The sequence below is a fragment of the Chaetura pelagica genome, unplaced genomic scaffold (assembly GCF_000747805.2).
Source record: "Chaetura pelagica isolate M959 unplaced genomic scaffold, ChaPel_1.0 scaffold18, whole genome shotgun sequence".
Classification (NCBI taxonomy): domain Eukaryota; kingdom Metazoa; phylum Chordata; class Aves; order Apodiformes; family Apodidae; genus Chaetura; species Chaetura pelagica.
In genome coordinates, this window is record NW_009954310.1 from 1,160,549 (window position 1) to 1,181,932 (window position 21,384).

Below are 21,384 nucleotides of genomic sequence, written 5' to 3' on the forward strand. Positions count from 1 at the left end.
GCAATCATGTGCTTAAAGAAAAAAAAGGGGGGGGGGGGGGAAGGAAAATGAGGAATAAATATCTAAGAAAGGAAAATAATCTAAAACCACAACTTCAGAAAAATCCCTCAGAAATCTGAATGGCCTCTGAGAGATGAGTTCAAGCTCTAAGATGAATTCACACTGTTTTATGTTGCATTATAAAAGCCCTCCAAGAGTAGCAGTGATTCCAGCTAGTTAGAAAATGGTCTATAAGAACAAAGTTAAAACAGTAGAGTCTTCTTCATTCTAAACCCTGCTCCTACTTACTCATGCCCAAACATGACACAAGCATCAATGCTCACAATGACCATCACAGCCCAAGGAGGAGAGCACTGTCCTACCTCTGGAAGTAAAGGGTATTAATGCAAATACACTCCCTAGTGAGTAACTCTCCATCTCTGTCACTGAGATTCACAACAGCAGTTGAGACTTATAAGGAAAACTTCCTAAAAAGGCGAACCTGAAGCATTTTAATAACTCTTAAAAGACCAAAATGAAACAAAAGGTTCTTAATCCATCTTTCTATGAGGAGGCCCTCTGGGGCTTTGTCTGCCTTTTAAAGAAGTGAGTTGCAGCTCAGCAGCTGCATTCTGTGTGAAATATTATAACACTTTTTTTTTTAACTGCTGGATGAGGTGTCTAATGATTCTAGGGAGGTCTGGCTACTGCTGCAAACACTCCACAGCTGTAAGGAGACAGAAGAGTGCATCCAAGTTTATGTCTTGTATGTCTGCAGGAATACAGGAATACTTGTATCCAAAATTCAGTTTTGAGTGGATTCTTCATAGCAGAATATGAAGAAGGATAACAAAAACAATATAGGTCTGAATGGGGAAACAACCTTGTGATCTTTTCCCACAGGAACACAACAACCCTTGCTTAGATCCAATCTGTAGGCAAAATGAAGGAGAAAGTGTAGGACAGGACCAAGTATATCCTCATGTACCAAGGCTAGACCACAAGCTTTTCATTAGGCTATCCTGCCTAATATAAAAATGTAACAGGAGCGTCAGCCAGGCCCCAGGAAGCTGTTGTTTGAATTACACATAGCTATGTATCCTTAGCAGAGGCCAGGCCAAAGAGGACAGGAAGAGACTTAGCGAGTTCAAAGACAGGTAGAAAAATAAGTAAGGAATTAGTTATGAGCTTAGAGTTTTAAAGAGGAAGACAGAGCCTAACCTGAATATAATTCAAGAAAAAATGAAGGAAAAAATAAACAAATAAATGAATAAAAATCCTGTAAATCCTTATCTGTTCGCCTATGAGCTGATTCTCCAGGTCTGGGCAGTCACAGTTTTGGTCTTCTATATACAAGATGCTGCTTGCACCTGGGAAATCTTTGGGATTAGCTTCCATATCTTAATACTTCAGGTGGTGAGCACAATCAAACATGCAAAAAGAAATCTCTAAAAAAAAATAATCTTGACACGTTCCATATGCACTGGGCTGGCATTTGGATTTTAACATCTGCAACATGTAACTCTGCCAAAATGCTTCCCAAGACTCCACAGTTCTTCATTGTTCCCTCACTTGACTGCCAAAGGCATCCTTTTTATTCCTTCTTTTGACTCTTTCACACAAAAGTTTCCCAAGATGGAGCAAGCACCCAATTTCACATTTGGCAATGCTAAAAACAACACAGCAATGGCCTTGAAATGTTTGCCACTTCTACTTGTCTTGACACTAAATATACACACCAGGCAGCTTCATCTGCACTGGGCAGAATGGCTCAATGCACAGCAGAGTTCAGTGCCTTCAAATCCGTGCATTTCCAAGCGAGTCAAGCGTGTGTTATAACTGCAGTCAGAGCAAGTTTCTGATGTGCTTCTCCAAGACGGACCCCTCCTTTTTCTTTTTCTTATTTTTCCACCCCTCTTTTTATTTTCATTTTTCCTACAAAGCATGAAGTTTCCCTGGGGCAATCAGAGCATGACTCCCACCCAGTTGTTTCACCAGGCTAAGGATACCACCCCACTTTTTCATATTCCCTTTTTTTTTTTTTCCTTTTGAATAAACTCTCCATTATCAAAATAAAGTAACACCATTTCCAAAGTACCACCTCAGCAGCATGCCACAGCTCTCATTTCACAGGGGTATGCCAGCAGCCACAAACAGACTCAAAGTATCCAGTTAAAAATCCATATTCATTAACAAACATCATGTGTATTATAATGCCTTGCATTGACTACACCACCACGGGAGATGGGAAACTCACTGAGTTTTCCTGCTCTCAGCCTGAAGTACCATTTTATTAAAGGAAGGGTTCTACCTTTGCTACTCCACAGGCCAGCAGGAAGAGGCCCAGTGTCCTGTTAGCCCATTGGGCTAGGACAGCAGAAGTGACATCTGTTGACCTTTTGCTTTAGAGAGGTGCCAGACATAGGACCTCGCCAGGATGAGAAGCACACAGAGGAGACCATGAAACTGTGCCAGACGTTTCCCACCAAGGTCTTTAGGTACCAACAGGGCCAGACTCAAACCAATCTGCTGTGTTACAAGCAGCCAACGTAATAAACTCTGTATATGCTTGATTAATGCAAGTGATTGGCTGGGCAGGGCCAGGCCCAAGCTGATGCAGCACATTAGCATCTTGCCTCAGCTTCAGGGAACTTACACTGATTTACACCATCAACAATTTACCACTGCAGAAAGTCACATACCGTAAGGACAATAATTCAGACCTACACAATGAAGTTATATAAACACATGCCATGATTATTTATTTATTTGTACCCACAAGCCTGAGATTTACAGCTCTTTATAAATACAAGATGGGCAATTTGCTTTCTATTTTTAGCAGCAATGCTTTGTACAGGGAACAGCAGCCAGTCACTGGGAGCTGTGCTCCTCAGAGCAGCAGCTTCAGACAAAAAGAGACCTCTTAGAATTAAACTGGAGAGCTAGGGTCATTGCTCTGTGGTGGAAAAGAAGCTGAAGATAGTAGACAGCATGAAAACATAAGTACTTAAGAGATAATGACTCCCAAAGCTTTTCCAGCTTCTTTTTTTCTAGGAAAAGGAGTCTTACATGATCACATTTCACATGTATGAGTGTGACTGTCAGTTTCTCCTGAATAGCTTCATAGCTCACTGTCCAATAGAAACATTCACAAGACTCATAGGTAATATATTACTACTGCCTGCAAAAAGACAGGCAGCTGGGTAGAGGTGAGAGATTCTGCTGGTATCCCCCCTGTTCACCTGTTGTGTGAACTCAGCCTTCTATCAGATACAGAGCCTCGCAAACCCAATACACACATCCATAGGAAAACTGATCTGGCCTGATCTACCATCTTCATGCAGACACTCACCTTGGCACACGAAGGAAGATGGTGTTTCCCCAGGGTGGACTCGTGCAGTGATGAACACCACTTTCTGTTCAGCCCCTGGACGCAGGTTTGCTGCAGCAGAAGGGGTGGCAGGGGACAGAGGGGAAAGAGAGAGGAAAAGATCCTTAAATTGAGTCCCATATGTAGGACGCAAAGTGCCATCAATATTAAAGCATATCCTTTTATTAAAATTGATCATGCATTATAAATAAGCACAATCTATAATTAAAGAAGTCAGCATCACTAGGTCTCTGTACCAGGCCGTATAGCAGACTGCACAAGGGCTGCAGAACTAGTGACATGCAGCCAAACCTGCAACAACCAAGTTAGCTCACTTTTTAAAAACCAGTATTTACTACAGCGAGTTTAGCTGCACTGTAATTGCTCTCACACTTGTGATGAATGTCCCCTCGGGGCAACAACAATAAAGGGGGGGGGGGGCATTCATAACATAAAGCCAATTGCTCCTGCATTACACTTGATACATCCTTTAACTGTGCACAACAATGGTAAAGTGGTAACAAATGACACTTACTAGGCTTTGTTCGGGGGGATTTTGGTTTGGTGTGGTGTTTGTGTTGGGTTTTTTTTAAATTTCTTAGCTAATATAGATTGTACCTGCCCTGACTGAAAGAGATGTTCAGAAACAAAATGTGAAAGGGACCAAAATTAAAGCCAGCAACCTTCTCCAGTGAAGGTGTGGAAAATGCACTGGGTGCCCTTCAAATTACAGATAGGTCAAAGGGAGATTTTGATCCTAACTATGCTAAATTTAACATGGGTTAATCCTCCAGTACTGAAACCATACTGCTTTGGCCACTGTCTTCAACCATAAACTGCATGGGTCATGCAAGATCTTTTCTCCATTTGTGCAATGACTGCACTTAATAAACAGGAAACAAAAATTACTCTTTTAAAATGGGTTCTTGGAATTTTAAAGACCAGAAGAGGTCAGGACCTACGTTAGATGGCTTATCTAGATCTGAAAATACACAGCAGGGGTAATACCAAGCACAGCAAGATCCAATTGCTAGAGACAGTTTAAATCTTTGTTTTGAAATAAAAATAAGTTTGCACACTGAAAGCAGACTGGAAACTAAACCAAACATAGTATTATTTTTAAAATTAAATAGATACATTCCATATATACCCAAACACAGACTTAATTTCAAAGATGTTTGAGAATCCTTGAGATCTTATCAGAGTTATTTTAAAAAATAAAAATAATTTAAAAATTGGTGAATTCTTAAAAATGTTCTGTTTCCCTAATGATAAATCACACCTAACAGCACACCACAGGAATAATAGGTGTATTTTTGGTTGTTCTCAGGAGACAATCTCAGCAGGCTTCTTTTTTATTTCCTTAGCTTCTCTAAAAGTCCTACAGCAGCTCACACTGTAACTCAGTCATTCATTTGTTCCTTCATACTCCAGCTTCACCACTCTCTGGTGTTTCTGAGCCCCAGAGACGAAGAAATACAAGAAAGAATGTCTCTGACAAAAGTAGCAGCTGGCAGGGTCAATTTTGTCTGCAGAAGAAAAAGGAAGGCAGCAAAAAGAAACACACTACCATCCAGCTAGAAGTTGATGACCACACCATATAATTTGTATTAAATAGTGTGAAAGGAAGGAGATAATCAGCAAACCAACTTTAACAAGCAAAAGGAGAAGGCTGGAATCACTTCTGCATGAGGGGAGTTCTCTCTTGGAAGAAGAGCATTATATTAAAGGACAGTGGTTCAGCACAGAAGTGATGCTCAGTAACACCATGGCTACTGTTTGGAGCTGGAACATCTCCTCAGTTAGGAAACTTTTAGACAGAGGATTAATTTGGGGTTTTTTTGTGGGTTTGGTTTTGTTTGTATTTAATTACAACATGTCTGTTATTTATGCTCTACCCTTTGTAACGGTTATTAACGTCATTAGTCAGTTCATTCTCCCCTGGAACTGAAGGGAATTTTCCCAAATTAGGGCTCAGTGCAAAGCTGCTTGGAGCCCATGGGAGATGTGGCACTGAGTGCTAACCAGAACCTCCTGCACCCACTTCCTTGGGCTCTGGAAGAGCACCACATTACCACCCTGGACTCCGTGCCAAGCAACTTCCCTCTGCCTTGGCTTACAGTCCCCAATGCATCATTCACTTTTCAGCCCAGTACATTTGCTGCAAAGTGTAAAGGCACAACCCTGCAATGTCCAGACCCTTCCATTGTACTCAGCCTCCTAGACATGAACTGCTCAACAACCTGGCTGAACATCAGCTTGCAACATTTTCTCCAAGTTGGTCAAACCCAACAATACATTCCTAAATCCTTTTCTTTACAGCAATATCCTATATTATTAATACAAAAACAGTAAAACACATCAAGTATGACTGTGCATGTGTCTTTCTGGCACAGAAATTCAGTTGGTCTGAATTAAATAATGTGGACCTGTTAACTTTTAAGAGTCATTTTCACGTTCAGTGTTTGGATTTCAAAATGTGTGCATCTGCACAAGCCAACAAACATTCCTAAAATATTTCTGTTAATATCTTTGAAAAACATCTAGCTTATAGCTTGGAAAGCCTAGGAAATTCAGTGTCTTCTAAATGTGGGTGAATGTGGTAAAAGTTTCTGTAGTGAGTCAAGTCCCTGCCAGACCAGGTTCTCCTGAGGGACCACATGAAGGGCCTAGGCTGGAGCAGAGGAAAACATGAGGAAGAAGGAGCAGCAGAGCTGAACATTTTCTGACTCACCACAACCTCATTACCCACCTCTGGCTGCTCCCATTGAGGGGGGACAGGAAGGGCAGACAGAGGTGTTAGGAGTGAAATCAGTCCTGGGAAAATGGGGAGGGGTGGGGGCTAGGTGGAATGGTTTAATTTTTCTCTCTGATTCTAACTATATAATTCTATTTTACTTAGAAATAAGTTAATTAATCTTCTCCCAAGTCAAGCCTGCTTTGCCCACAATGGTAACCAGTAAGTGATATCCCTGTTTTTATCTTGACACACAAGATTTTTTTGTCTTATTTTCTCCTGTAGCAGCATCTGGGTGGGCAGCTGGCCAAGGTTAACCCACTAAACCAATAATGGCTAGAACAACTACAAAACACCATTTCATATTTTTATTTAAAAATTACAGTGAAAATGCATCCTGTTTTCTACATCAAAATTGAAAAAGATCAATCAGCATTAAAAGTATCAGAAGTGTAGAGCCTTGTTCAGGAGGTGCCAAGAGCAGGTAAGAAAAATGACAGAAAGGCACGCTCTGTTTAGTCACAACTTAGCCAGTTGTGGAAATACACAGAAATAGTCCTTTGTGGTACCCCTTCTACTCTTCCCTCTGCCTTAGCAGTGAGTCTTAGAAGCAAAATTTTTTGATGAGAAAGTTTGTCAAGGACAGAAATGTAGAGTTTTCTGGAATTATTTCTTTTTCATTTTCTCTTTCAGAAAGTACCTGAAACATTGAACTAAATATTTTCCTCTTCCTCTCAAGGCTACCTCTGCCATCATCACTGATATTTGCTTTGACTTAAGATTACAACTGGGACCTAAAACAATCTGCCACTGTGTGTTACACCCTTGTAGTTTGCTACTCACCCACCACCATTCTGCTGCTCTGCTGACAAAGATAAATCCTTTGGGCAACACTGTGAAGATCTGAAGGTGCTAGTCAGAATAAACAACACTAACCTCAACATCACTTCTGTCTCTAAAACTACCATAATGGTGATAAACACCAAGCAGGTCTCATATGGAAAAGAAAGCCAGTTACCAGTAAGCAAGTAATAAACTCTCTCCCACTGAATATCACTCACACTGTTTAGCCCTCAACTCATGTTCCTTGTCCTCTACTGCTATAGCAAGTACGAGCCAACCACTTAAAGCAATCCCACTGGCAACACTACCCCAGCTCTCACCCAGGAAACAGCAACTTCTACTCTTGGTTACATATTCCACTAGAGCAACTGAAACAGAGTTCCACAGGAAACTTTTCCTACTAAAAAAAAGCCAGTTAGATAAAAATCTAAACCTTCATGGGAAGACAGCAAATTTGCCTAGCCATTTTAATTCAATTTTCATTTTTATGCTACTATAAAAACATGAGAACAACAGTATTTGTATGTAGTAGCTTATTATTAAGCATCTAGAAATTTAATGGAGAAATATCAAATTTATGGAATCCCTTTTGTATTACCAAAATAAAGTGCCGTAATAGAACTGAGGCAGAACCTTGCTCAACATCCAAAGTCTTTCCTGCTAACACTTTAGACCAGAAATGGACCACCAAGAGACTGCAGATTTGTGGTTTCTTTAAGTCTTGTAGCCATGGTGTGGTAATTATGGAAATTCACAAATTACTAAGGCTGATGGAGTACATAGGGAAAGCAAGTCTGACCGTAGAAGCCTCCTTCAGAAAGCCTTTAACTGGGACACACTTCAGGAGAACTTGGAAGTGAATTCCAGTCCTTTGCAGAGCACTTCAAAGTTGGGGCAAGGTACTAGAAAAAGCTTGCCTTTCTGCCCTCCCATATTTCACCTCATCTGTAGAAGACCAGAAGGCTCTAATCAGAAGAAATAGAAATCTATCACCCTAAGAACATATGCTCAAAGTTTCTATTGTTTTAAATATTCACATGTATTCTCATGAAATATGTTTATCCGTTGCAAATAAATTCCATCTTGCCTTTCTTTCTCAGGTACTTTTCAGTACAAGATTGGCTTTTGTCAGCATTTTTGTATTCAAAACCCTGTGAGCTAAAGACTCCACAGAAGAAATCAAAATAACCCTATTGTGCCCAGTTCTGGGCTCCCAAGTTCAAGATGGATAGGGACATACTCAAGAGTCCAATGGAGAGCTATAAGGATGATTAAGGGACTGGAACATCTGGAAAGGCTGAGAGACCTTGGGCTGTTTAGTCTTGATAAGAGAAGACTAAGAGGGGACCTTATTAATGTCTAAAAATATCTGAAGGGTGGATGTAAGTATCTTTCAGTGGTGCCCTGTGAGAGGACAAGGGAAAAAGGCACCAAATTGCAACACGGGAAGTTCCACAACAACATGATGAAAAACATCTCTACTCTGAGGGTGATGGAGCACTGGGTCAGGCTCCCCAGAGAGGCTGTGGAGTCTCCTTCTCTGGAGACTTTCAAGACCCATCTGGACGTGTTCCTGTGTGATCTGCCCTAGGTGTTCCTACTGCAGCAAGATGATCTTCAGAGGTCCCTTCCAACCCCTATGATTCTACTGTGTTACACTTCACCTTGCTGCATTTGTGTCCAACTGAACCATAACATTTGTACCAAAAGCAAACACTGATGTGGTTGCTGTCTTGATGGCCTAGTCTCTACTACATTAACCTGCTTTAGCAAATTAAATAAAAGCAGCATTTACTGTACTCTGACTTTTCCAAAGAGACCAGATTACCACCCAATTCCATTTATCTTTGTTACTTCTGGACATAAATGTCATTTTAGGTAAGAGGGTTTCTCTCAGCAACACAGAGTGAAAAAAGAAGAGCATTTTTGATCACTACCAAATCCCACTGGACTTGGTAAGGTGAACTGAACACAAGCTTTTCTTTCTTGCCTTCTTACAGTTGGCTTGAGCAGTACAAAGAAGCTAAGTGGCATAAAAGGTAAAAATTATGCCAATTGTACCACAGGGAGAAGAGCAAAGACTGGACTACAGTTTGTGAAAGCCAGACACCTACTCCTATGTATTCATATCACAGAATCACCTTGACTGGAAAAGACCTTAAAGATCTTCAAGGCCGACCATTAACCTAAGACTGACAAGTCCTTAACTAAACTATATCCCTAAGTACTATGTCTATACAAATCTGAAATGCCTTCAGGGATGATGAGTCCATCACCACCTTGGGCAGCCTGTCACCATGCCTGATAACCCTTGCAGTGATGAAATTCTTCCTGACACCCAATCTAAACCTCCCATGGTGCAACTTGAGGTCATTACCTCTTGTTCTATTACTTGTAACATCATTGAACAGATCTACCCCCAATCACTTTACAACCTCCTTTGAGGTGGAAAGGGAGGCAGCAGTACCCTGGCTCCCATGCAGAATCCATGGGAGGGCAGGTCTACACAGGGGCAGCACTGTTACAAGGTGCCCTTGTTGCTCATTGACTCATCTCATCATGTTTAGACAGTCCCACCTGGTGTGCACAGGGGTTTTTGTTTAGCAAAGCCTCATTTGTGCATTCACCTTCCACCCAGCAAGAGTCCTGCATGCGATGCTCAAAAGTAGATCCAAACCTCTCAAGTTCTAGATTTTTATTCAGGTCCTGGCCCTGACTCTGTGTCAGGTGCTTAAATATGTGATTTGTTTGAGGGACTTGTATTGTGTGTATAAATGTGTTTCAACGTGTTGGCATAAGAGCTTTGCTGAATTGGGGCCATTTAGCAAGAAGCCTGCCTCTGAGATCATCACGTTTCTGAGCTGGAGATGGTGCAACTATTATCCTTTATTGCCCATTTTATGCCAAAGCCTCTCTTTCTTTTTACATTCCTCTTAAAAGCAAAGCTATTTTGGAGCATTTAATATTATTTAATCTCTTTATCCTGGCAGCGTAGAAATTACAGGGACCATTACAATGGTCCTGTGTGTGTGCATGCTTTATTGATGTATATGCTGACCTAATATCAAATTGATTTTGCTCAGCTTTTCTGCTGACCATAGAAAAATGCAAATTGAGTATTATATTTGCACACTAATTTTATTGGGCCTCTGTGTCTTCATAAAAAGATAAAGTTTGGGCTAATAAAAATAAAACATTTCTGGTGCTAATATAGGCAAATGTTTATGTAGGCAGGTAACAAATTGGTTTGTCATTTAGGGAAACATAAAGAGCACTAAAATCATCTTTAGGCAAAATAGATTGGTGGCTTTTGCTTAGCTTTTAGCTTTCATTTGCAAAATCAATTTAGTGTAGCACAGTGTCTCAAAGATAGGGTGACACAGGATTAAGACATTCATTGTGCTCCCCCTCCATAACTCTCCCTTATTCAGAGGCCCTGGGATTTGGGTTTGCTCTTGTTCAAAGCAAATTAAATATATTCCAGCAGAAAAGGAAGAAAAGGAAATATTAAGACTTATGTGAGCATCCTATAGGAACAGACAGAGGGACAGGGTAGGAAAGTGGGACTCGGTGCTCTGAAGGCAGATGCTGAAAGAGTTATCAACACTTGTCAGTGCCACCAGGAATCTGGAAGTGTAACACCTGTATTATCTCCTTGCCTGGTTATTTCTTTGTTCCTCTTCCCTTTTCCTTCTCTAAGCACTCTGTAACAATGCCTTTCACACCTCTTTAACAGCCAACAATCTCTGCTTGAATGCAACTAAGTGAACTTCGATGACAGTTTAAGAAGATGGGCATATGTCAACAGCATAACTTCTATTTATTGAAGTGAGTTGACCTATTTAAATCCCAGAGCAGGCACTATTTCTATCCAACTCTTGTTTTTCATTCACTCCTTCCCCTTGTCTCCCTTAAATACAGGGCATTTTGGAGGGGTTCCATGCAGTGGGAGGTTACATAAACACTGTCAATGTTAATACTTGACTGCATTTTCACCCTAATAGCCCAGCAAGGGGATCTGACTGTAAAGCAAAAGGCCAGAAATATCTCTTGGTAAAATGATGCTGAAGCATAGATCAAACAACACTGCAGACTACTTGCAAAAGGAGAAATAGCAAATGACTGTAGGGCAAGATTGCCCTGGCATCCCAGCCCCATTTTTTTGTTTTTAATCTTCATTACATCTTGGAAGTATAAATTTTCCCATTTGGGCTGGTACTGTCACATTGCTATTCTTCTGCGGCAGGAAAATTAAATGGCATGCAAAGGCAGGCAAGGTACACTCACATCTTTTCCCCCTTCCTGTCTCTACTAAATAAACACTCCCAAAAAAACTGAGGGTTTGATTTTTAATTATACATAGGCCTTTGAAGGTTGGAACATGCAGTCCTAAGAATAAGAACAAAATTCTGGAATATGAACAGCAGATTATCATCCTCAAATGGCCAAGGTGATGACAACTCACAATTAAGGATGCAGAGAGTAGCACTTAATGTCACCTACCTGCATCATCATCATCATATCATAACACTTTAGCAGGCAGGTCCCCAGCTTGCTTTCTTTTTCCCCTCTCCTGCTTTGCTATTTATAAAGTCAGGTTGGAGTGTAGATAAACCCCTTGCCCTCCAGAGACTGGAGGCAGGCAGTAAATTATGGGAAGTCTAAGTGGTACATCAAATGTGTCTCCTCAAAGCTATATATCATCTTGTTAAATTTGATGTCTAATCCCAGAACCCCAGAAATCATTCCCAAAATCCCAGAAAAAGCATGTGTCCTTCAGATGATACAGAGCAAGAAAGTAAAGTTTACCTTCAGGGAAAATAATAAAGAAAACCAAAACAAACCACCAAGCCAAAAACATTCTAGCCACGATTTGCTAAAAGTCTTAATTTTACTCAAGTGTCTTTCAATACTATTTCCTTGAATTCCACAGAGTCAGAACTCAGCTGTGTCTATTTGAATCCATGAACTGTGATCTACAGTACTAATATTTTTTCCTAGCAATAGCTGACTTTAAATTGCAAAGTGAATAAACCAAAATACACCTTATATTTTTCTCTAGAAATTTTATACCAGATAGAAATGTATGTACAGGTTATATATGTAGCAGCACTTCTCCAGTTACCACTAGTGAGAGTAATAAAGACCTTCAGCCATTCCACAGGGTTCCCTTTACTGAGCTCCACAACCCCACATCAATGAAAATAAAGCAGGAACACTAAGAAGCTGCCTGTAGCCACAAAGTAAGCAAGCCTCATCTTTAGGGAAGGAATCAATACTAACTAGTACTCTCTTGCTCTCTTTTTGCACAGCTATCATCCCTCTAGAAATGCTCACTGTCCCAGTAGCCTTCACTTTATACAAAGGAACAGAAATAAAATATTCAGATGCAAGACATTTCTACCTGCAATACTGCAGTTATGTGGGTATCTTTTCAGCTTGTCTTTAAAATCCAGGGATTCAAAAGATATTGCTAGGGCCTGCTATAAAGCAATTTTCTATCAGCTCTCTCCAGTGGAGAAAGCTAAAGCTATGTTTGTTTGTTTGCTACAAGTATGCATGGGCTGGAAGATAAGAGAATAATTTATGTCAGAAATTCAGCCAAAATAACAGAGAGGGAATTACCAATTGCTCATGGAGTAGTTCAGCACTTACAGGAGCAGCCAAGACACCTCTGTTCTGTTCTTTCCACTTTTGCTCTGGATTTGCCTGTCATTTATTCAGTGCTAAGATTTTCCCATATAAAGATTGAGCAAAACCATTTGTACTTCAGAACAGAACTGGGAGTCCCAGTACAGCTATATACTAAATTCATTCAGTTTCTCCAAGATGCAGAGCCGTGGGTTCTGGCACTCATTGTGGATCCCTCCAAGAAAGACAATGCTGTAAAGGACATCCACAGGTGCCAGGAGATGCAGTAAAGCATCTCTAACCTCTCAAATCCAATGGATAAAATAACAGAGAAGGAACAACCTGCAAGGCAACATGGAGAAATCAGGAAAGATGTTTTTGGGAAGCTGTAACTGGAATAACTCTGCTGACAAAAGCTATACCTCATACTCTTCACTTAAACAGGCAAAAATCACAACCAGAGCAGATGTGAAAGAAAAGTGGAGAGGCATAATATGGTGGGCAAAGCTGGAGAGACACCTATTTGAGTGACTTGGTCTAAGCAGGGCGAGGTCTTATTCTGGGAGAAATAAAAGTGAAAAACAGCAAAGGTTTCAACCAGTCAGGCTAAAGGCTCCAACCTGGGGCTGCAGTGAAGCATTACAACCAACACTGTCACTGGATTCATCTCCTATATTTCACTTTTTAGACACTGACTTGAATAGCATAAACCCTTGGCTCTCATCCTTACCAAAACACTAATCAAAAAGACATGAGGACATCCAATGCTCAACTACAGGACACAAGAAATTATTCCAAACTCCCCACCCCTGCACTGAACCCTCCCTGGGAGGAAGGAAAGGGACTGAAAGGGTTAAGCAGAATAAAGCCTTCAATGTACAATACCTGGCTGAAAGGCAGCAATCTTAGGCAGGACATCCAAGGTGTTCTGCAAGGGGTTTTGGCCTTTACTGAACTATGACAGCATGTTCCTCAGCAGCTGAGCTAGCAGTCAATAGTAAGCAACCTGCTGAAATGAGATTCATGAAGAGCAGTGCTCCTCAGAAAATGACACTGACCTCACCAGGAAGCACCAACACCCTCTTCAGAAAGAGACTTAAGCCCACAGGGCAAGAAAAAGACACCGGTGAATAGTCTCTCTTTTCACCTTCACAGCTTGTCCAAAATCAGACCTCAGACCTAACCGTGCAGCACCAATAAGACTCTCCGTAGAGAATCTTACACACCAAATTAAAATACCTCAGCAACGAGGGACATAGACTGTCCTTGGGGCTGAAATACTTGTGCACATCCCTAAACCAGCCAGGAGCAAATCCTTCTTTACTGTAATGTTAGACACTGGTTTCAAATCAGGATGAGAAACAGATTCCTTTTAATGCAAGGGGTATGGCAGAGGTGAGGTGAAAATGTCCCCTTTTCAAAAAGTGGGGTTACCTCTCCTGAACACACTGCCAAGCCCCCACTTTTGTTCATTGATTCTCCACAGTTTTGAATCACAGGGATGTGATGTTGGGGAGCCTGTGGCTCGGGAGGAGTCTCAGCAGTCCTAAATCACCTTTGCTTACGTGTATGTATTCTACTCATTTTTGACTATGACAGCACCAGCAAGTGTCAGACACAACCTCAGGCAGAAATGTACTAAAAATGTTTGACCTATACCACGTATCATGCAGTCTGGCAGGAGGAAGTCCTGTCCTTTCCTTCAAAAGAAAATGGTGAGACACACACCCAGAAGCAAAGCACTTTTCATTCTCATTAACGGCCAAGAATAAAGTAAGTTGCCATTATTATTCAGATGCTACTTATAACCTTTTACCCTCTGTTGCAAAAACAATTATAGCAAAGATATTTAAATTCCACCTGGATACATAAAACCTTCTCCCACTCTCACCAACCTGCCACATCTGTCCCCTGCCTTACATCAAACCAAGAACAGCTCCTCTCGCAGGCAGGTTTCTTCTCCAAGATCCCTGTAAGCACCACATTAACTTCATGTGCACACAAGTGTCTACCAATCCTAATTGTCCTTTTTATCCCATCGTTAGCTACCAATAAATTCCAGAGGTGCAGTCAATCAACACAGCATGGTGCATGTGTGAAACCACATTTTGTTGTCTGCACACAGGCACATGGGAAGGTTGCTTGAGCTTTGAAGAACGTAGCCAGTCAGTAAACTGTTAAAACCAATTTATATACACACACTCTCTCTCTCAAGGCAATAAGCCTATGGAGAATTTTAATTAAAGTCAAAGGAGCCTTTAAAAGTGGAGGGGGAGAAATCTAACACAGCAAGAAATAAATTAATAAAATCACGGTCCAAGTTGAAGCTCAAGGGGATCACTCAGTCATCATTTATTTAAAGGATGGGACACGTCAAAGATACGAATGTCAAGTGGGAGATACTGTGAAGCAGTAGAGGACAGAAAAGGGGCTGACAAACTGGATGCCACAGCTTCTGTAGCAGATCATTTTTTGTCACGTAGGTTGTATTAGTGGCTGGCCACCTGCTGCTTGATATTCACTGCCTCTCAAAGTTAGTCACTAGCATATCTGTATTCCCTTTCACATTTGATCTGGCAAGAAACTTTTAGCTCATCTAGACCATTCTCATCTGGCCAGCACCCAATTTCTGTGGAAAACTATTCCATTGTCTCACCCTGGGGATATTTTTCTTGGTATTCAGCCAGCAATTTCTTTTGCTGAATTTCAATCTGTTTCTCACTTGCCTCTTTCCTTTGGTGTTTACATTTTTTTAAATGCCTTAATAATGTATGCATGATTTTAGCTTTTGCTCAGGCCATAAAATACTCCTGAGGAGCTAACTGACCCCTGCAGATGAACCCTTACATGCAGGCACAGCACATACCTGCTCAATTCTCATGTCCTTATGATCTTTTTATAGAGGCAGTTTCAGTGCTTAGATGAGAGCTGGCATTCTGCACCTCACTTGTCATTCTTGTGGCCACTGAATCATATTTTCTAGCCTTTTCCATAGCAGGGGGAAGAGATTTCTTCACTTGAGGCCAGTTGTGAACAAGCAGTGCCACATTGCTTATCTTTAACAACTCCCAGTATCAGCTGCTTCAGCAAGCTCTAGTCACCTCTGCCTGTCTGTCTTGTAACAGCTCACTGGGGTGTAAGATGCTTGTGCGGATGAGTGTCCTCAGCAGCCTCCTGGGTCTCCAGTCCTTTATTCAAGAGAATATAATGTTTCTAGTCGGTGCTCTGTCACAAACCTCCCAGCATCAGATGCAAATGAAAGTAATCATCCATAATATATCATGTGATTATGCTGGAAACCCATGCATGTCTGATCCTTCAGCTACAAGAATTATGGATATCCAATATTAACTGCATATCTTGACACTCATTATCTCATTTACAGAGTCTTGTGCTGTCTATTCTTTGCCAGCCATATCCCTTGGTAGACAGAAAAAAACACATCATGGGTTGATAAGATCCCACATTAATTTCCATACAAAAACATGGAAATGTAACTCATTTCCAATACAAAATTGAAATTTTTTGAAACATTAATACGTATATTTATTAGTGAATGTAGATTACATTCTGTTTTGCCCTTTTCCATACAGAAAAAAAAAAAAAAGAGCCCTCTTCATGGAAAAAGGGTTATAAAGGTTAAAAAAATGAAGAAAGTCAAAGTCATTACGTTCCAATCAAACTTGATAAATATGTAAATTACAGCAACTAAACAGTTGGCTTTGACAAATGACTTCCACGTAATGGATTTTTCATAGTAACGAGGCTGCAGTGCAATTGTTTTCTTTAAAGCCTTACATTTCTCATTAATACAAAGTGTGAGCCAGTGTGCACAACGAGGATATTTACCCAAAAAAAAAATAAATTAAGAGGGGGGGAAAAATAATTCAGACAGCGGTTGATATCACAGAGGGATGCCACAGCCTGAGATAGTGTCATTGCTTCCATCAGCATTGACACATTGTTGACTAGTCTTCAATTAAGTGGCTTGAAACCAAGGAGCTACTCAATGCCAAAAGAAGCATCAAGCCTAGGACTTTGCCACTTGCAATTAATTTGTGATACGTTTATCCATCCAACCCGATCAAAGGTGCCAACTGCATATGCTGAACAGACTCTATGAGACCTACAAAAATGGGAAAAGGTGCAAGAAAATCAATTAAATGACCTTTAAGTAACTTCCCTGCCCACCGGTCTCTTCCTGCCTCATTCATTTCTTTGATACTGCAGACCACATCAATCACAGTATCTGTGCACCTCTCATTCTGATGTAGGTTGGACACTAATCAAGAGAAAGAGATTCATGCAGGAAGACAGCCCTAATTTGTTGAGCACTGCTTTCAGTTGCCTTATCATTGCTCTGAGAATAGCCTGGCATCTTGCAGATTCTTACTCCAGACTTCAGCTTCCTTGGGGCAACCTATTTTGGACTGTGGAAAGCAGAGCATCAAAGGTAGTTTGAACAAGCAACAGCTTTTGAAAACAAAGGGGCAATGATTGCAGTGAAATGTCTCCAGAAACACTGAGGTTTCCCTTGCCAAGCATTCCACTGCAGCAGGACCCCATCACACAGTGTTGTAGGGCTGTTGTCCTGTTTACTTGAAGACTGATGGCAATAGATCAGCCAGTTGGTGGTACCACTGAGTGTGTATCTGGCTGACCACATTAAGCAGCCTACAGTTGAAATAGGCTCTTCTATTCTTCAGCAACAGGGTTTTCTCTACACACATGTCAGCACTGCTTCTGCAGATGTAGTACTTCTCCCACGCCAATTTATATAGAAAAACATTTATTAAAGAGAGGCAAATAAGTCAGTTTCCCCATGTTCTACCCCACCATCCTTCTCATAATCCTATACAAAACCAAAATACCCTGGCACCAACAAGGCTTATTTTATGTACTCTGCATGGTATAGAAGTTCCTGAACACATAAATATAGGAGAAATTTCAACATACGTATCTATGTGATTTGATACAATTACAGCTCCTCAGCCCTTCCTATTTGAAGGAAGGTTATTTCCACATTCCCTCATTGTAAGGATTTTTGCCACCTCATATTTGAATTCCTGAGCCAAGGCTACAGAATTGAGCTTATATTTACCCCCACATACTGTCAGTGCACGTCAGGGTCAGCCAATACAGGGTGGTGATAGATCAAAGACTATGCTGCTGATTTTAAGTAAAAACAACCCTTCTCACCCCAATCTGTTGAAAGTACATAAGGGTGAAGAAGGGAAAACACAGCCAGGGGGAATGTTTGCAGGAAATAAGGACAAAGGAGGTGGAAGAGAGGACTGTTTATACATCTTCTAATAAGCCTATAAACCCTGGCTATATCTCCGCATGCTTGCATTTCTTTTGCTGACACAGAATACATGCTCCATGTAATGCTATTCTTGTGAGCCAGGAAAATCTGCATGTAATACAGAAGGAGAATGTTAATGACCTTCTGCAAAGCTGGAATCCAACGCTACTTCCCTTTATCAAAGGTAGGCTTCAGAGTGAACAGTCAACCTTGGGGTTCCTTGTGGAGTGGAAAATCAGTGAACGCAACACGACGGCATAGATCCGTGTTTGTGGTAAGTGTCCCCCTATTGCACAGAAGCTGATAATCCCTCCCAAATATCCCTCAGGCTATAGCACAAGTATTTTTCAAGCAGCACTTCTGTAGTGAGAGAAAAGCAATTTCCAGCCCATTCAAGTGATGAATACTTGAAGCAAAGATGGGTTAAACAGCTCGACCGACACAGGCTACTAAATCATTGGCAAAACTGCCAGCAAAACATCTGTACTCCATCACCCCACACCTCCCTGTCCCCACAGTCCCTGACCGCTCTAACCCACATCTCTGATGGAAACCATGTTACCCAACCATATTGTTCTCTAGTCAGAAATATTTGAGAGATTTGGAGCTATTTCAGGTGAAAAAAAAAAAGTAATAGACGTACTCCAGTCAAGTGGAGAAACAAGAGCAACTGACAGACTTAACCTTGCTGGTCTTGCCAGGAAATGACACAAAGGTTTGATTTGAATGAAAAGCTAGGTCAGCACTTGCAACAACTGCTTTCTCAGTTTATGAACTGATTTAGAAGAAACAGAGATTACACCTAATTTGCTTTATCTTTGCATTCCTGATCTATTGATTATAATAATTGTAGAAGCTATCTTCCTATTAGCCACAATTATTACCATACAGACAGCAGGCAAGAGTCAGAGAGGATTTAAAGTTTCATTTCCAAAGTGCTGGTGTAATGCAGTCCTGCACGTTTCAAAGGCAGGGAATGAAAAATAAAGCTTCCAGGCCACTAGGTTCAAGCAGATTTTTTCATCATTGCAGAATTTAAACTTTCAAACCAGACATGTCCACACTGATGACATTTAGAACTGAACCCTGGAGAGATTTTTCAGAAGTTGTCAAGGCTGAGCCCAGAACCACTGTCCTAATTTTGAGAAAGCATCTAAAATGATGGAAAACTTTTTGAAGGTCATTGTCCTCTATCAAACACATGACATAACATTGTCTGAATATGAGGATAGAAGTAAAAAATCCTGTGTTCTTTTTGCTGCTCTTCCACTGAACTGATGAGTAACCTTTCAAAAGACGCTCAAGAATAAATCCACAAACAGATTTAGCAACTAAAGTAGCCTAAATCCCATTTAAGTCCATAGTTTAGATCTTCAAAAACTGCATTCAGCTGTCATCTAGTTCAAGAGACATCAATATCCATAGGCAACTAGATCTCTCCCTTTGGCCAAGTCCCTCAGAAATCCTCATACCTCTGCCTCTCCCACTAGTTTTAGCAGATATTTCCAACTTGTACATAATGGAAGAGCACCACAAAATACAGTGGTAAAGCAGTGCCAACAGTTCTGTTAAGTTCAATACTTAGAGGTTCAGCAATCCTACCCAGCTTGGGGGAACCCCCCAGGCAAAAGCCCCTCTCAACCTGAAAGCATCTGAAACTAGATTTGCACTTTCAGGAGTACCTGAAACATATGATATTGCAGGATTTTATTTCTACTTTTTTTTTTTAAGTATGTATCATTAAATAGTACATGAACAAAAATCCTGATTTCCCTCTATTCACATCAACACCCTGAATACTAGGTTACAGGATCACAACTTCTCTTGCTCAATAGCTAACCCAGTGAATACTGACTTGGATGACAAACAAAAGTAGCTTCAGCATGAAGAAAGCCTCATGAAACAGCCTCTTCCCATGCCCAAAGCTCAAGAATGTGCTCTCTCAGAAGGCTCAAATTTAGAACACGCCATTTAGAAAACCTAAAATGACAGGGGTTGTGTCAAAATATTTCTTTCCCAGTCTTCCTCAGTTTGACTGTTTAATTCTAGGAGAGAACCCACACTGAGAGCACCTTCTCAGTGCTGATGAATCAAGTGAACTTAAGCTGTGGACTGAATTCAAAGTCTGTTCTCCAGTATGCTCTACTTGGGTGCCTGGACTTGGCTGTTTTTCTAAATCTTATTCTTTGCTTTTTGTAGAAGAGATGACTACTAAAGGGCTTATGATTCTTGTAAGCAGCAAATCAGATGCCTTCAAAATTGGCACAGGGATGGTACATACCCACACTACTTTTTTGACATCTATTTTCATAAGTCCTGATTTATTTTCCTCCATTTTAATAACACTAGTAATGATTATCTGGGCTTATACGTTGCTTTGAGATCCCTGAATAGTAAAAAAAAAACAACAAAAAACACTTTATAGCTGCATGCTTTTATTACTACGAACAACTGAGGTTTGTTTCTTCTGTTCACTGGAAAACAACTTGGAAAGTACTTTCCCAAAATCTGCACCTTCATCATTCAGTATTTTATCTACAAAAATGCAGACCTCCCATTTTTTGATTTTTTTTTTATTTTTTTTTTTTTGCTTGAATAGAGAGAAGATATCAGAAGAGGGAGAAAAATCCCCCACATTACAAAACAAACCTTTTCTGATAATGGGATTTTTAAAGTATTCCTTTCCTACTCCTCTACCTGTGGGTCACATATTTGTAGTGGTCTTTCATAGCACTGCACATCCAGATGACACCAATATAAATCAATAGTAGATATATTTTGCTTTTATTTTTAATATGCTATTTAATCCTCTCCTTTTTGATAGAAAAAGAGAAGCTGAGCTGCATACAAATGGGTCACAGCACCTCATGTTTACTGTTAAACATGAATTAAATCTGAGTAGTTTGGCATATCTCTATAATAAAAAAGGCACCATTAATAAGATTTCATTAAATGGAGAGCTAATGTGTAACAGCTTTATATCAGATATGTGAAAGCAGAATTTCATAACAAGGCTAGGGGAAGTATTATCAAGGACCTAAGTAGAAAAAAAATAAATAAAAAAAAAAATCTGTCTTTCTCCATACTGGAGAAATTTATATTTGAAGACTGTTCTTTCCTATTGAGATCTTCATTGACTTGTACAAAAATACCGCTTTTAATCTCAAATCCCCACTGGCATTTTTATATAAGCACTGAAAATGCTATTGGGCTTTAGAGATTTAATTTAATGAAGGAAAAGTATTTCTATTAAACTGTGTAATTTTTTTTTAGTTTAGTTTATTTTTTTTTTTTTTACCACAACATTTTCTGAGGAAGCAGGGAAATGAGAATATTTTAAGCTCTGAAAAAACCAGACTAACCTGTGCCCTGGTAGAACACTCCTCTTTCACAAAGAAAGCTTAACAGAGATGACAGCCTCTAGGTGCACTTGAAAAGGGACCCTACTGTCCCAAGTCACATACACACTGAGAATGCCAAGCCTGAAGAAGGCAGCAGAAAGGAAGGAAAATATCCTCA

The 21,384-nt window shown here is 40.4% G+C and overlaps 1 protein-coding gene across 1 annotated transcript in view; it reads right to left on the reverse strand.

Moving 5' to 3' along the window:
• Positions 1–21,384, reverse strand: part of AGBL4 (ATP/GTP binding protein-like 4) — a gene marked incomplete at its 5' end in the record, with an annotated part of 892,811 nt that overhangs the window by 212,159 nt on the left and 659,268 nt on the right. The window contains one exon of the mRNA XM_010004032.1: positions 3,332–3,421. Coding sequence (XP_010002334.1) covers positions 3,332–3,421 — 90 coding nt within the window. The remainder of the gene's footprint in view (positions 1–3,331; positions 3,422–21,384) is intronic.